This window comes from Sinohyriopsis cumingii, chromosome 3, assembly GCF_028554795.1.
Source record: "Sinohyriopsis cumingii isolate HCF-2022 chromosome 3, ASM2855479v2, whole genome shotgun sequence".
NCBI lineage: Eukaryota > Metazoa > Mollusca > Bivalvia > Unionida > Unionidae > Sinohyriopsis > Sinohyriopsis cumingii.
This window is the reverse complement of record NC_142963.1, coordinates 129,205,217-129,223,380: the sequence shown is the minus strand read 5'-3', so window position 1 is coordinate 129,223,380 and position 18,164 is coordinate 129,205,217. Positions and strand designations below refer to the sequence as shown.

The following is an 18,164-nucleotide window of genomic DNA, read 5'->3' as shown; positions in this document are numbered from 1 at the left end:
TGCTATTTCCTTCACTGGTATTGCAGTTGGAAAGCTGACACTGAAATCAGGATTGATTGAGTTTGATCTGATATTCCATCACCGAAACTTGATGATGTCAACAAACGCTGATTTGGTTGTCGTGTGTCATAAGAATAATCACGTATCGATTCATCTTTGAGAACTGGTGCATCCATGTCAAATGTTAGATGATATACACGCTTGAAATTATGTATTATATTTGTTATCGTCTAACATGAAGACCACTTCCTGCTATCAGACTCACTGTTATATTTTTGTCTTTTTTTTATAGGGGTACACCAGCCAACTCTGCTAGTTTTTTTTATTTACGTCTTGATTTATTATTTTACTAACATTTGCAGGCATCAGTTCACTGCTGGGTAATTTTACTGGCTGAGGTTTTTGTTGTATTAATCATGCTAGTCTATCCTTGATTGCTGAGAATGCTTTGGATCTAATAATTCATCATGATTTGAATATCATATTGTGGCAACCGCTACAGTTCTTTCTCGAAGAAGTTCACGACCTTCTTCGGTAAATTGTGCTGGTGGTTTTGGTTTTGGTGTAACAAGATCCCTTACATCGCCGACCTCCTCATGCACTTTGTCAATACTCTTAAGTATTTGCTGTAGTTTTCCTTGTAATTGTGACTGAGCTGCAGCTATTTCAGCCTGTAGTTTTCTCAGTTTCCTTAGTTTTTGTCGTGGATCTAGTTCGATAAGGAAGAATGCAATTTGGGTCAAAGGTCCATCTCAGTGACTAAAAGAATAAAAGTTGTTGTCACATAAAATTCAATGGTCAAGGTCACAGTGATTGAAAATGGTTTCCTCACATTAACATTAGTTCATCATCACATCCTTGACCAAACTTTGTGGATGGCTTGTACTTGCATACCTGCCGGACACAATGTGTTATGCAGAAAACAATTTTGACATTCAAACTTCGTAACTTGGTTGCATTTATAACAGTGTGATTGTCAGTAATCTTATAATGAAAATGATAAAGTTAGACTTTTCTTGAAACCTTAATTTATGCCTGTAACCTGTATCCTGTATAAACAGTAAACAGTCATACTTATGAAAATTTTTACCATAGGGCAATTTATACAGTCATCAAGAAAATTCAAATATAAAGGGGAGGTCAAAACTCCTGATTTAATTTGGCAAATATTTTGATTTTTCTTAAGTTGACTTCTCTGTTCTGTCATGCGTATTGACAGTTCAATTGGTGTCTGTCATTAAAGTCCATTGGACTGTGGATATACATGTGACAGAACAGAGAAGTGAGCTTTAGAGAAATTTGGAGATTGCAAAATTTAATCAGTAATTTTGACTTCAAAGGAAGGAGGATATTCAATGAAAAGGGGAATCACATAATTGCAACCTCATGTACATTACATTGAAAAAATACTTAATGTATATGTGGTTGCAGTGAGCATGTGTTGATGATATATAAGAATGCAAAGTCTACCAGTAGTTGTTTGTTTGGAAGTACATTAAATGCGTCAAAGAAAACATATTTCATTTTCAGAATTTGAATTTCCTGACACTTTCCATAATCTTATATAAGTAGTAACTTATTTTCCATTGTGTAATGCTGTTTATTTGAACTACATGCACTTATGCCCCCTTGGTGCCACAAAACACTTTGAGTGTCAAAAAACTCAAAACACTGTCCTGAAAGTTGGTAAAAGTTGGTAGGAATGCATTTGGGTAAGCCTTTTGATTGTAGTATCAGATCAAGGTTGGTGTGGCTAAAAAAAGCAAAATGGTTTCCATAGAACAATATTAAATTTAAAACACAGACCTGTCCAACTTTGTTCATGGCTTGCACTTGGGGAAAAGAAAGAAACCTGTTGATTTAGAGGTCAGAATTTCATAAGGTTCACTGATTGAATGAAGAAAGTGGTTTCAGCAAAAATATTTCAGTTATCTAGATAGAGGGCTATTATAGTAAAGGTCATAGAGGTCATGTATGCATTCAACACTGATTATTTCAGTACTGGTTGTATTATTATACATACCTTTAAATGGCAGTTATTCTCTTTTTTCTTCATACAACCCTATTCCTTTGGAAGTTCATTACTTACCCCAAGAACTAAATATGGCAAAATCAATGTTAAAGTATACATGTGGATATTTTTTAATGAGCTCAACCTAAAGGTGCAGTGTGGTACAATCCAGAAAGCTACAAGTGTTGATAAATAAATTTGTACTGTCCTATATTGTGATAATTAGACTTGACATACTCATATCATGAACCAGTTTAGGACATGGCCATCATTGTAAAAGTCCATAGCAATCAATAATTTTCATCTAGAAATTTCTTGTTGACAGTTAAGGTGCAGAGCATTTAATAATCAAGACAGAATAGACATCGCTTGATGAAAATCAGTATTCACTGTTAAACCAATAATATTTACTTTACGATGAATAAATGTGCATACATGACCTGTATGAGTTTTATTATAAACATCGGATGGGCTGTTCATGTTACTCTTTTTCTTAAATCATACAGGATGCATCATGGCATTGTACTTAAATCATACAGGATGCATCATGGTACTGTACATAAATCATACAGGATGTATCATGGCATTGTACTTAAATCATACAGGATGCATCATGGCATTGTACTTAAATCATACAGGATGCATCATGGCATTGTACATAAATCATACAGGATGCATCATGGCATTGTACTTAAATCATACAGGATGCATCGTGGCATTGTACTTAAATCGTACAGGATGCATCATGCATGGCATTGTACTTAAATCATACAGGATGCATGATGGCATTGTACTTAAATCATACAGGATGCAACATGGCATTGTACTTAAATCATACAGGATGCATCATGGCATTGTACTTAAATTATACAGGATGCATCATGGCATTGTACTTAAATCATACAGGATGCATCATGGCATTGTACTTAAGTCATACAGGATGCAACATGGCATTGTACTTAAATCATACAGGATGCGTCATGGCATTGTACTTAAGTCATACAGGATGCATCATGGCATTGTACTTGAATCATACAGATGCATTGTACTTGAATCATACAGATGCATCATGGCATTGTACTTGAATCATACAGGATGCATCATGGCATTGTACTTAAATCATACAGGATGCATCATGGCATTGTACTTAAATCATACAGGATGCATCATGCATGGCACTTAAATCATACAGGATGCATCATGGCATTGTACTTAAATCATACAGGATGCATCATGCATGGCATTGTACTTAAATCATACAGGATGCATCATGGCATTGTACTTAAATCATACAGGATGCATCATGCATGGCATTGTACTTAAATCATACAGGATGCATCATGGCATTGTACTTAAATCATACAGGATGCATCATGGCATTGTACTTAAATCATACAGGATGCATCATAGCATAGTACTTAAATCATACAGGATGCATCATGGCATTGTACTTAAATCATACAGGATGCATCATAGCATTGTACAGGATACATAATCTTAAATCATACAGGATGCATAATTTAAATCATACAGGATGTATCATGGCATTGTACTTAAATCATACAGGATACATAATCTTAAATCATACAGGATGCATAATCTTAAATCATACAGGATGCATAATCTTAAATCATACAGGATGCATCATGACATTGTACTTAAATCATACAGGATGCATCATGGCATTGTACCTAAATCATACAGGATACATAATCTTAAATCGATATATAATCTTAAATCATACAGGATACATAATCTTAAATCATACAGGATGCATCATGGCATTGTATTTAAATCATACAGGATGCATAAACTTAAATCATACAGGATGCATCATGGCATTGTACTTAAATCATACAGGATACATAATCTTAAATCATACAGGATACATAATTTTAAATCATACAGGTTACATAATCTTAAATCATACAGGATGCATAATCTTAAATCATACAGGATGCATCATGGCATTGTACTTAAATCATACAGGATGCATCGTGGCATTGTACTTAAATCGTACAGGATGCATCATGCATGGCATTGTACTTAAATCATACAGGATGCATGATGGCATTGTACTTAAATCGTACAGGATGCAACATGGCATTGTACTTAAATCATACAGGATGCATCATGGCATTGTACTTAAATTATACAGGATGCATGATGGCATTGTACTTAAATCATACAGGATGCATCATGGCATTGTACTTAAGTCATACAGGATGCAACATGGCATTGTACTTAAATCATACAGGATGCGTCATGGCATTGTACTTAAGTCATACAGGATGCATCATGGCATTGTACTTGAATCATACAGATGCATTGTACTTGAATCATACAGATGCATCATGGCATTGTACTTGAATCATACAGGATGCATCATGGCATTGTACTTAAATCATACAGGATGCATCATGGCATTGTACTTAAATCATACAGGATGCATCATGCATGGCACTTAAATCATACAGGATGCATCATGGCATTGTACTTAAATCATACAGGATGCATCATGCATGGCATTGTACTTAAATCATACAGGATGCATCATGGCATTGTACTTAAATCATACAGGATGCATCATGCATGGCATTGTACTTAAATCATACAGGATGCATCATGGCATTGTACTTAAATCATACAGGATGCATCATGGCATTGTACTTAAATCATACAGGATGCATCATAGCATAGTACTTAAATCATACAGGATGCATCATGGCATTGTACTTAAATCATACAGGATGCATCATGCATGGCATTGTACTTAAATCATACAGGATGCATCATGGCATTGTACTTAAATCATACAGGATGCATCATGCATGGCATTGTACTTAAATCATACAGGATGCATCATGGCATTGTACTTAAATCATACAGGATGCATCATGGCATTGTACTTAAATCATACAGGATGCATCATAGCATAGTACTTAAATCATACAGGATGCATCATGGCATTGTACTTAAATCATACAGGATGCATCATAGCATTGTACAGGATACATAATCTTAAATCATACAGGATGCATAATTTAAATCATACAGGATGTATCATGGCATTGTACTTAAATCATACAGGATACATAATCTTAAATCATACAGGATGCATAATCTTAAATCATACAGGATGCATAATCTTAAATCATACAGGATGCATCATGACATTGTACTTAAATCATACAGGATGCATCATGGCATTGTACCTAAATCATACAGGATACATAATCTTAAATCGATATATAATCTTAAATCATACAGGATACATAATCTTAAATCATACAGGATGCATCATGGCATTGTATTTAAATCATACAGGATGCATAAACTTAAATCATACAGGATGCATCATGGCATTGTACTTAAATCATACAGGATACATAATCTTAAATCATACAGGATACATAATTTTAAATCATACAGGTTTCATAATCTTAAATCATACAGGATGCATAATCTTAAATCATACAGGATGCATCATGGCATTGTACTTAAATCATACAGGATACATAATCTTAAATCATACAGGATGCATAATCTTAAATCATACAGGATGCATCATGGCATTGTACTTAAATCATACAGGATAAATAATCTTAAATCATACAGGATGCATCATGGCATTGTACTTAAATCATACAGGATACATAATCTTAAATCATACAGGATGCATCATGGCATTGTACTTAAGTCATGCAGGATGCATAATCTTAAATCATACAGGATGCATCATGGCATTGTACTTAAGTCATACAGGATACATAATCTTAAATCATACAATATGCATCTACAGGATGCATCATCTTAAATCATACAGGATACATCATGGCATTGTTCTTAAATGATATGGGATGCATCATGGCACTCTTCCCAGATTAGATGTTGTCTTTTGCAAAACTCTTTTCTGATTTATTAACACTTTTTCAGGAGCCATTGTGAATGCTACAAAGATCCATAATACTGCCCTCCATGATGTGGCCAGGTTACAGGACTGTGAATTCATTTGTCTCCTTCTAGAGCATGGAGCTGATGTGTATGCCAGAGACAATCATGGGAACCAGGCTAAAGACCTCATTCCTAGCTCTACCTCACTTGCCAGACAACTACTTCTCCATGAGGAATGTAAGCTTCATTGGTTCCTCACTACAAAGTACCATCCATACAATGTGACCCTTCATATAACGTGTAATCACATGGAGGGATTCCATTAAGTTGGCTTAAGTTTTCACTATTATTGCTTACAATATGGGTGATTGTATCTTTTCTTAGAACTAGATGTAACCCTTTTTTGTGTAGATCATACTCCATTATGAGACAGGGAGCTTCATTGCTCATTTAGTAACTTGGCATGTCCATGGAAAAGGCACTTAGCTCCCATTTCCTGTGTGGGATATAGCTAGTACCATGTTAAAAGTGCCATTTCAACCAACCCCCAACCAACCATTATGAAACAACCTTTTGCGTAATTTATACCAGTGCAGTTATACTTTTATTATTCAGTTATTTGAATTTATATTATTTTTATGTTTTCAGTATCTTTTTTAGCAATCTTTCAATTTGTTATTTTCATTCCAGGCACACCCAGATGTTTGAGGAGTATTTGCCGTCTAAAGATAAGAAGAATATTTGGTCCATCAAGATTACAGAATATTAAAAATCTACAGTTGCCCAAATTGTTGCTAGACTACCTCAGCTTTGATATTCGATGATAGTGTCATGAAAATTTATTTTGTGTGACATTCATAGCTATGTCATTTGAGCTTTTGCATCAGGTTATTGATTAAGTATCATGTTGGGTTGAGTCAGAAATACAATTCAATGCTGAGGTGTAGCATGAGTATTGTTAATGTGCACATGTATTCAGTGCTGAGTGAAATGCAAATCAGCTTGTGGGATCTGGAAGAATGAATTTTAATGATACCGACACACGTATGTTTAGCCTAAATTGGCATTATAAGCTTGTTTGATCTGGAAGCATGCATTCCATAGAAATTTTACTGATACTGAGACAAGTATGTAAGTTGGCATTATAAGCTTGTGGGATCTGGACGCATGCATTCCATAGAAATTTTACTGATACTGAGATAAGTATGTAAGTGGGCATTATAAGTTATCCATCTGCTAGTGGAGTTTCTGCTTGTAACAATTTAAGAAGTGAACCCAGTTTTGAAAATTCCATTAGTATTTTTATTTTTATGTCTGCATTCAATAGAACAATAAAGTGTCAGCAATGAAGGAATGACTGTGACACAAGTCATCAAAATTTATATTTTCAAAAGGAAAATGAAACGTTTGGTTCTATAAACATGTACTTTTACAAGAGGAGTTCACTCCTCCACTGATCATTTGGCACTGTGATGAACCTGTTTAATAGCTATGATTCCATTTAACCCTATGTAACCATTAAAGATATATTTATTCACCATGGTACCAGTACTTAAGTAGACATTGACTTTAAATTTCTAGTATTTCTTGTAGAGTCAAGTTGAAAAGGTAAATCATGCAAAATAATAATTATTACCTAGATCATGAGTAGTTTTCTACATGTATCATGGAAACTGTCAGTGACTGGATGCTTGATCTTCTGCAGTGTGTCACCCATACATTATTGTACACCATCAATATTCTACGGCAATGTCTCACCGATACATTATTGTATACCATCAATATTCTATGGCAATGTGTCACCAATATATTATTGTATACCATCAATATTCTATGAAGAATGGTACACATTTTTAAAAAGCAGATGTGATTAAATATAATAATTGCATCTTAGTAATTTTAACTCACATCACAATCGTGTATGAAAGCAAAGGATAAATCAGTTGTTGATTGCAAACTGAAATAAAGTGACAGTAAAAATTGGATACAGTGTCTTTTACCAAACTAGTCAGCAAGCTTGCCAAGGCCACAAAAAATGTATATTTAAATGTAGAAATACACCAATTGAAAATTATGTTTCTATTTACTGCAACAGTATAAATTTGCACATGATATGCATTAACATAAAAATCTCTTCATTATTTTACTAATACAGTCATTATTTTGACAAAATACACAATTTGAAGCATGATATATATTAGTTAAGTTTGTAAAACTTTGCTGTCCCAAAGCTATTGTAAAATTTAGGAACATCATTTTATCAATGCAGCAATGTAGCTGTTAATTACCTTGTCACATAAGAGGCAAAACCCCATAAATATCATTGGGTTTTTTCTTTTAAAAAATGGTACTTATGACAGCACAGAATGTTTCTACTTGTCAAATATTTCTGTAAAAACTTATTTGTCAGCTTTAAAGGATACGATTCAACATCAATTTGTAAACAAATGATGATGCAGGAGGCATGTCTCAATCATCTTCATGACATCATTTCATCATAACAATGATCTATTATGTCACTTCATCTCGTCAACCAATCAAATCACATTTCTTTATTTTGGGAAATCTTCGTTCTTGGATTACAAGGAAAGATTTTTTTTTTAAAAATCAGACACATGTTATACTGTGATCTCATGGAATCATGTGTTATTTGTACGAGACTAAATAAGAGCATGTTGCTGTATTATGAATAATATAATTTCTTATTAAACCATTAGGCACAGTGTCTTTACATGAAAAATCTGAAACAGAAGTAAAGGTCTTAAGTAAAGTAAATATGGGAACACACAGCAAAATGCAGAGTCATGTGAAACTTACATGAGTACATTGTTTTAATTTGAAAGAAATCAGTACGATAAACTGTGTATATTTAATTAAATTATTTTTTCTCTTATGTTTCTTTATGTATATTGCTAGCACTGCATCGTATTGGAACACCTAATCTGCTTACATATTTTCATTTTTCTTGTAATATAAAAAAAAATCAAGATTGGAGTGGTAGATGATGGCACCAATGCTCCATTACACAATGAAGTACATTTATAACAAAAAATAAATACAGCAATGCTTAAAGACTGATCCTTTCTTGTTTCTTTAATAATTATCCTTGTATAAAATGAATCAAGACTTTTTACTAATTTTAATTAACTTGTTGTCCATTGTTTTACTATAATGGGGCATTGTTCACATCATAGTACTGTACATAATTACTTTCATACATCTTTTCATGATCAGAGACTTATGTTAAATATTTATAATTAATAAAGACTGTTATTATTAATTATAAGAAACGTGTTGTCAATTGTTTAAACATAATGGGGCATTGTTTACATCAAGTACATTATTATTCCTTTCACACATCTTTTAATGTTCAGAGACTTAAATGTTAAATATATATAACTGAGTTGCTTTATTTCATTATTAAAAAGCATTTGTAATCTATATACATCAGCCTCAAAGAATAAAATAATTAGATTGAATATTTGTTGGTCATTTTCCCAAAATTTGTTGCTATCCAGATAATTGGAATATCCCTGTTATCAATTATTACCATATATATTTGCATTATAAGTTGGATCCCACCGCTAACTTGCAGACCCCAGTCTGCTGTTGCATTTAGGTTGTGACAGTTTTGGTTTACATTGCTTGTTCTCCTGATCAGTCCGGAAACTGCTGTCAGTGTGCTCACAGTTTTCAGTCTGTGCATGTGTTCTACAGATAGTCTGAACAAACTTCGTAGACCACACTCTGCTATCACAGAATGTAGTGAATGTTCTGGGTCTTTGCTGTTTATTTTAGTGATTAATTGGAAAACACTTGTATAAAATATTGAAATCAACTAGATAAGACAATTATTGTAAATTTAACATTTTTAGTGGGGTACCAATTTTGTTTTGATTCCTTAGTAACATAAAAAACAACAAAATGTTAGCCTTCTGTGAATACAATACATGACCTTCCACACTGCATGAATATTAGTACTAACAAAAAATATTTCTTCACTGAATACATTCCTGGATGACATTAACATTAGGAAAAAGGGGCCCGGAGTGGCCGAGTGGTCTAAAGTGTTCTCGATTACAAATTACTGCCATCTCACCTCTGTCTGCATGGGTTCGAGTCTAGGATTCAGCCAATGTGGGTATGTGAGAAAGCTTGCCAGTAGCTTCTCGTGGGTTGGTGGTTCTTCCTAGGGTTTTCATGGTTTCTTCCTCCACGATTAATACTGGCCACCATGCATAGCCTGTCGTGTGCTGAAAGATGGCGTTAAACCACACAACAACAACAACAACATTAATAAATAAACTCCACTACTTCTTGAAACCAGCAATCACAGGAATCTCTATACCAAATAGGAATCCTTTTGCCTGTCTCTGTACCAAATAGGAATCCTTTTGCCTGTCTCTATGCCAAATAGGAATCCTTTTGCCTGTCTCTGTACCAAATAGAAATCCTTTTGCCTGTCTCTATACCAAATAGGAATCCTTTTGCCTATCTCTATGCCAAATAGGAATCCTTTTGCCTGTTTCTATACCAGATAGGAATCCTTTTGCCTGTCTCTATACCAAATAGAAATCCTTTTGCCTGTCTCTATACCAGCTAGGAATCCTTTTGCCTGTCTCTATACCAGATAGGAATCCTTTTGCCTGTCTCTATACCAAATAGGCAAAGTGAAGAAACTTTTAGCAGTTACTTCCACTTAAAGTTACTAAGTGGTTATGCATCAACTTATTTAAGTTTTGACTCTGAGTATGATCAACATCGTGTCACTGGCCAAAAGATATCTTCTTTTTGACTCTTCCATTTTGAAAGTCTGTAAAGTATTGTGTAGTGATGAATTTACTATGTGTTGCACTCATTATTTTTTTCTTGTTTTGAATTGCTTTTACAATTGTGGACTTGAATTATTCTGACCTTGTGTTCCAAAACAGTAATGTTGGTGTTCATTGTTGGTTTGTGCACAATGCATTGTTTACTTGTTTAATTAGCAAAAGTTGTTATTGTTCTCAGGTTATTTTACAATATTTTTGTTTGTGCCATTTCACTTGGAAAAAGATGACTAAATGTACCAAGCACAAGAAATTTTTAAGCCATTGAAGCCACACACATGTTGTAAGAAGGTTCATGGTTTTGTGAAAAAGCATGTAGAGCAATGAGAGACTGGCTAAGTCTTTGATCAAAGAAATATCATATCTTGAGTGTTCACCCAAAGATGTCATAAATTGCAAGTGTAGTTGTACATATCATAATGCCCCCTTAATGATGTGTATGATGCCTGCTGCAACTGCTATGGGTATATTGGGCCAGATCAAAACAGAGGAACAGGGTGTTTCAGAGATGCTAGCCCTGCCTTATTACCAGACACTACTGGAGTCAAAGTTGCAAAGACTGGTGCAAGAAGTGATGATGCAGTCGCTGGCCTTGGAGGAATTTATGTCCTTCATAGTCTGTTGCAAATCCCCAATAGTAACTTGGTGTTAATGGGAGTGACCTCCCTTATTTGACAGCCCAGTGGACATGAATAACTCCACTCACCTGAATATGACCTTTTAGCCTATTAAGTCTGAGTGGGTATTTCTGGGACTTTGATTATCTGTACTTCCATCTTTCCTTACTGAACACCACTTCTTTAGCTGTCAACCAGCCAATCAGACTGGCTAACCAGTCATACCTTTTGACTGATGACCAGAATTTTGTCACATGCTATTTACTGGCTGGCTGTTTCAGTGGTGTGTATAGTCCTACAGGGATCTATTTTGCACCAAACCAACTATCCAGCTGGTTGCTGAGTTGACCATCCAGCATGCTTCAGTTCTTTTTGTACTGGCAAGATAAGCTGTGCTGCTTGTTCAGCAATCAATTTAACCCACGGACCAGTTATTCATGTCATATGTAAATACCTTGCTACATACATGGCTGATGGTATAGTATTGTCCATGCTGATGGAGAGGTTCTAAGCAGACAATGCCAGACCTGACAACTCCCTCAATGAGTGCACATAAAACCTCAGCCTCCATTATGGAGGTCAGCTTTAAAGTGTCTATGGAAAAAGTGTAATAACTTTGGCAATTGCTTATTGCTCATCACCACGTCAGCAAGCCAAGTCTAAGCGACTGTGGATGCTGCCGACTCAGACGACAATGGTGAATATCCCTCTACTGCTGCAGTCAACAGAGATCAAAGAGGTTTCTGGTGATCTGTCTGGCAAGATCTGAGCCCTGGAGAACTTAAAGGTGTTCTTTTGGAAAACCAGCTACCAGTATTGTTCTTGTTGTACTGGTAATGCACACATGGACAAAAACATTGTGGCGGTTAATGTGGCGACCCTACTGATTTATTAGGTGAATCTTAACATCTTCCATGCCACCTCAAAATTATTACAGATTATGGTGGTAACTTCTTTGATGCTCAGTCTGGCATTGCTAATGATTTTATACCATGGTATAAAACCTGGCAGTCACCATGCATGGGAGTCCTACGCCTGTATTGCCATTTCCTCAAAAAAGGCACTAAACATGTTATAATAATCAGTCACCACCACCACCAGTCTTTGTGTCTCTATGTGTGTGTGTGTGTGTGTGTGATTTGGATTTTTAACATAGCTTTTTTTTTTAAATCAGTCATATCACTACGATGTCTGCAGTGTGGCAGTTTTAAGTGATGTCTAGCACTGGGGTATCATGCTGCAGACATGTAGCATGATGTCCCACCCAGTAACATTATCCAGATGGTATCACGGTACCAACTGTTTTTCCATAGACCTTAATGCTAATGTTTGGAGAAATAAATATATTTTCTGTCCTACTTTAGCGTACATGTCACACACTTTTCTAGAGAGCAGTGTTAGATTGTCAATTTGACAAGGACAAAACCAGGTACTCTGTTGTATTTAAGAGAGATAACTCTGCTGGAACTAAACAGGGGTAAGAGTTATCTAGTCACAACAGACACAGTTTCAGACATGTGTACCACATTTAACAAAAATCATAAAAAATATAAAATATCATCTAGATAGGAATTAACATAATCTCACATGTTGCCAGGAGGCACAACTTTTTTTAAGCCTAACAGAAAGTACAACTCGTATAATACACCAATCACAGCTAGTTTTGTTGTTTATTTCGAAATACAATCTTCCCTACACCTTAAGCCCCGCCCACCTGGACTTGTGCAATTGGTACCATTATACCTATAGCAAACCTTAATTTTTCCAATAATCTGTAAAATAGTTCAGGACTATATAAGTACTTAGTCTCACTTGTGAGAAACAATTTTATGAGGTACTGAGCTATGTCTGATATGATTGTGTATAGAAATGTCATTGAGCTGTTTTGAACTCTTGTTTTCATACTTTTGCTTCAGTAGCAAAATCATTTTTTGAAATAAAATGAATTCTTTTAACTATGAGTTGTATCTTATTCATATCAGTACTTATTGAACTTCACATGGGTGATATGGGATAAATCACATTATGTCATATTATGTAATAACTAGGTCAAAGGTCAATGTACCAAATAGTATGTACCTGTCCTACTTCAAAATGTACAATTCACCTAAAAGAAAGGAATTTATATGTGTTTGGTAGATGCAGAACTTAACACTAGAGACAGGTGGACATGACCCAATCTTATTATAAAGTATAAGCTTTGCACACTTTACAGTGTCTGCAGATACATGTGGTCACTAACCACCAGTCCTCACACAAAGGTCTACCTACCCATCCTCTTTGTAACACAAATAGAAAGCTTCCCTCCTTTGTAATGTGAATAAAATTGATTCAGTAAGCCAATCAGTCACCAAATATAGTAAATCACAGCTTCTAAGTGGTTATGTTGGATTGGGGGGGGGGGGGAAATTAGGGGAATAAAATACAGAAAAATGCCAAATATAGACACTAAGTATAGTGCATCAAAATGGAGTTAAAAACAGGAGGAAAGTGTATATCCAAAAGGGAGAGGTAGTTTATGGTAAAGGAATTAAAGTAGACAAAATCAGCAATGCGAAAAATGAGAAGTGAAAGTTTCATGACCTTACCTTGGACAAATATATGAGGCAGGGCCCAACAGGTCCAAGGACAGCCCAAAGGCAACTGTGCTATAACATCCCTTACAGGTACACAAATTTCAGGTGAAGTGGTGTTCATTTCCATCTAATATAAAAAGGTGAATAATTTAGATAATATAAATACATATAATGTATATTTCTTCTACATAAGAAATTAACAATATCGGGCTAAACAGTTAGGCCGTAACTTGCCTTGACCAAAGAAAACATACTTTATCAGTTTTTAAACTTGTACACTTTACTGTGAGAAATTATTAAATTGATTCTACTTACCTTTGCATCAAGATTGAGGGCTAATATAATACTTCACAAATCTTCTCTTTATTTTCACAACCAATCACTGAAAAATATGAGTTTTTATTTTATTTAAATGTTATGACTGGTGTAAGGGAGATAACTGAATGATATACATAAGTTGTGGTAACCTCTAACATATTATCCATGTAATATATATGAGTTCATGAACAACTTGCATTAACTTCATTGCATTTAAATTATCCAAAAATCCATTATTGATAAGGTGAGAACCTAACATTTACACTCCTATATTTAGTGGAGACTGGAGACCTCAAGAGTCATGTAATTTTAATTTCTAAGATGATGCGGCTCTTTCATATCATATACTTCATATTTTCTACAATGCCGGCATGTAGAGTGGAACCTTCCATAACCATACAGACATGATCTGATGCCAGTTTGGATTCTTGTGATGGGATGCAAAGTTTCAAGAACACTGTGGATTTGAATGGAATGAATGCACACTGTGTGACTAAAATGGTTATCCATCAGTAATGTTGGACCTAATATGGAAATTCCACAAGAACATATGGACAAAAATAAATAGAATTAATTGAAAGTCAATAGTAGATTATAACTGGGCTTATACAAATGTCAATGGGAAATGCTGACTGAAAGAAACTGCTCTTGTTTGTTGGTATTCCCTGCTACTTCAACAAAAGGGAATGCAAGGGAACTAACTGCATGAACAATTTCAAGGCAGAAAAGTGTACACAAATGGACAATTACAGCAGGACAGTTCAAATCAAAGTGGGTAGTAATACCATATCTTTAATAAATTACCTAAAATTACTCATACCAGAACATCCTACAAGGTACAAGTGATCTATCTGCAAGTTAGAGTGTTCTCTATCCTGGTTCATGGCATGCCTTACAAGAACAAGATAGCTGTTTTTGTACACATGATTTTTCATCTTTTACAGGTAAAATAGTCAATATTTGGCCAAAATAAACTATATTATGTTTACATATCTTATTTTGTTGCATGTATTCCAATCTAGGAGCTAACAGCAAAGATATAAAGGCATCAGGTAACACAAGCCTATATCTATCATAGCTATAGTTATCAAACGTTTCCATCCAAAGCCAACTTTTGCTATTTTCTGAAGATTTCATACATTATATTCTTAAAGGACTTTCAATATTTGACCACAACTGTTCAGCACCCATTTGTTTTCCTACATCAAACTAGTAAAGTTCATAAATGCCGCCCACATGTATGTGTTTCTATGGATACACTGCGAGGCTATTCTTCCCTTTAGGTATCACGGTACCAATTGTTTTTCCATAGACCTTAATGCTAATGTTTGGAGAAATAAATATATTTTCTATCCTACTTTAGTGTGCATGTCACACACCTTTCTAGAGAGCATTGTCAGATTGTCAATTTGACAAGGACAAAACCAGGTACTCCATTGCATTTAAGAGAGATAACTCTGCTGGAACTAGACGGGTAAGAGTTATCTAGTCACAACAGATACAGTTTCAGACATGTGTACCACATTTTAAAAAAATCATAAAAATATAAATTATCATCTAGATAGGAATTAACATAATCTCACATGTTGCCAGGAGGCACAACTTTTTTTAAGCCTAACAGAAAGTACAACTCTTATATAATACACCAATCACAGCTAGTTTTGTTGTTTATTTCGAAATACAATCTTCCCTACACCTTAAGCCCCGCCCACCTGGACTTGCGTAACTGGTACTGTTTTACCTGATACCAGGCTGACCAGTCCTTAATGCTGAGCACCTAGTGAGGCAGCTGTTAGTACCATTTTTATAAGTCTTTGGTATGACTCGGCCAGGGTTCGAACCCACAACCTCCCACATCTGAGGCGGACGTTCTAACCACTAGGCCACTGGAGTGGTCAGCAATCTTTGTCTTACAGTAACAATAATAATAATAATAATAATAATAATAATAATAATAATAATAATAATAATAAGGTTTAATGGTCATCATTGATGGTGAGAAGGAAGAATGATGCTTGGTGGCGGTGTCAACAATAATAAAATACTTTTGTAAGGACAGTAAAGGTGATGGTTATGGTGATAATGAAAGAAACAAAAACACATTTTTAAAATTAATTAGCAAATTGGAGACTTTAAGAATTATAAAGAGTACCTGATACTACTGAATAATGAGATTGGACTCAGTTTGAATATTGACATTGGACTCATTTTGAATATTGACATTGGACTTGGTTTAAATAATGGCATTGGACTTGGTTTAAATAATGAGACTGGATTCGGTTTTGGATGAATCAGCATATAACAAATGGATACCAGTTTGTGAAATATTTCTTTTAGGATGTAAATTTAAAGGTATCTTCTCTTTTAAAGAGACCTGATGTAACATAGTCCCTTAGTGCTGTTCAATAAACATCTTTTGCACAGGTATCTTATGCCACTTGTTTAGGCTTGAATAAATAGTAACACAAGAAAGTGTGAAAACAATAAGCTTTGAAAAATACGATAATTTATTTCCCTGGAAAAATTCTGTAAAATGAAAAAAATATGAACTTATGGTTTTATAGAATCAAATACAAAAATAATCTGAGAATAAAATTTTAGTAGTCCTAATAACAAAATATTCTACTGATTTCACGTTCAAATCCCGACAAAGAATCCAAGATGGAAGACGACGTATGCTGCAATCTGTAGTTTTGAAGTCAACAGTTCTTTGTAGAAATAAGAATTATCACTCCGGTTTCTGATAGCTGAATAAATTTTTTATAAAAAAACTGTTATTGTTCCACAATATTACATGAGCACACATATTTTCCAGAAAATAACAGAATTAATCCTTTTGAATCCAAGTAATTTGAAATAACTCCAAACCAAGTAATTTGAAATAACTCCAAACTGCACAACATACAAGGAACACTTTAATGACCCAACTTCTACTGAAATTAATTGTCCAAAACATGGGTTATATGGGCTTTCTAAAACGTAAACAAGGGTCACGTGATCATCTTCTGGTAGTTTATAGAAGCAAATACTTGTTACAGCTCACGTTGGCCCAGTGTGACCCTGACCAAAACCAATCATGTTTACTCTAAGAAATAACAAACTGAAAAAATTGTTTATATCTTAAAGACATTGTCCCATCATGACCTTGGAAACAACCAATCATTTTAAAATAAAATAGAACTTGTTTACAAAGGTTGCTAGAAATTCTGAAACAAGGTCAGGATTTAGATCAACACCTGGTGTTTATAAACTAAGAGTCAGGGTCAAATTATTTTCTAAAAAAATGTATCATCTCAAGTGAATAAATTTACATTACAATATCATGTAACAAAAAATAAAAAAAATTAAAACTGACAAACAAAGAAATTGAAATTTAAATAAAATATACATAACAAGGTACTATTTTTAAAGTTACTATTTTTAATTTCATTTTATGCAGTTTGGACAGCAGGTTTATAGAACTTTATTTTTAGATGTTGATATAGAGTACCAGATGGTAATACAGCACTCATTGGAATGACAGAATGGAATAGAGTGACAGACAATATAGTACTCACTGGAATGAAAGAATGGCATAGAATGACAGACAATACAGTACTCATTGGAATGACAGAATGGCATAGAATGACAGACAATACAGTATTCATTGGAATGAAAGAATGGTATAGAATGACAGACAATACAGTAATCATTGGAATAAAATAATGGCATAGAATGACAGACAATCAGTACTCACTGGAATGAAAGAATGGCATAGAATGACAGACAATATAGTACTCACTGGAATGAAAGAATGGCATAGAATGACAGACAATACAGTACTCATTGGAATGAAAGAATGGCATAGAATGACAGATAATACAGTACTCACTGGAATAGATGTTCTGGCATAAAATGATATATACCATAGGTTCTTAAA

The 18,164-nt window shown here is 34.4% G+C and overlaps 1 protein-coding gene across 1 annotated transcript in view; it reads left to right on the top strand.

The window, feature by feature from the left end:
- Positions 1 to 9,384, top strand: part of LOC149803829 (ankyrin repeat and SOCS box protein 13-like) — a 38,610-nt gene extending 29,226 nt beyond the window's left edge. The window contains exons 5-6 of the mRNA XM_089953646.1: positions 5,948 to 6,142; positions 6,596 to 9,384. Coding sequence (XP_089809772.1) covers positions 5,948 to 6,142; positions 6,596 to 6,729 — 329 coding nt within the window. The 3' untranslated portion in view covers positions 6,730 to 9,384. The remainder of the gene's footprint in view (positions 1 to 5,947; positions 6,143 to 6,595) is intronic.
- Positions 9,385 to 18,164: the final 8,780 nt, after the last annotated feature.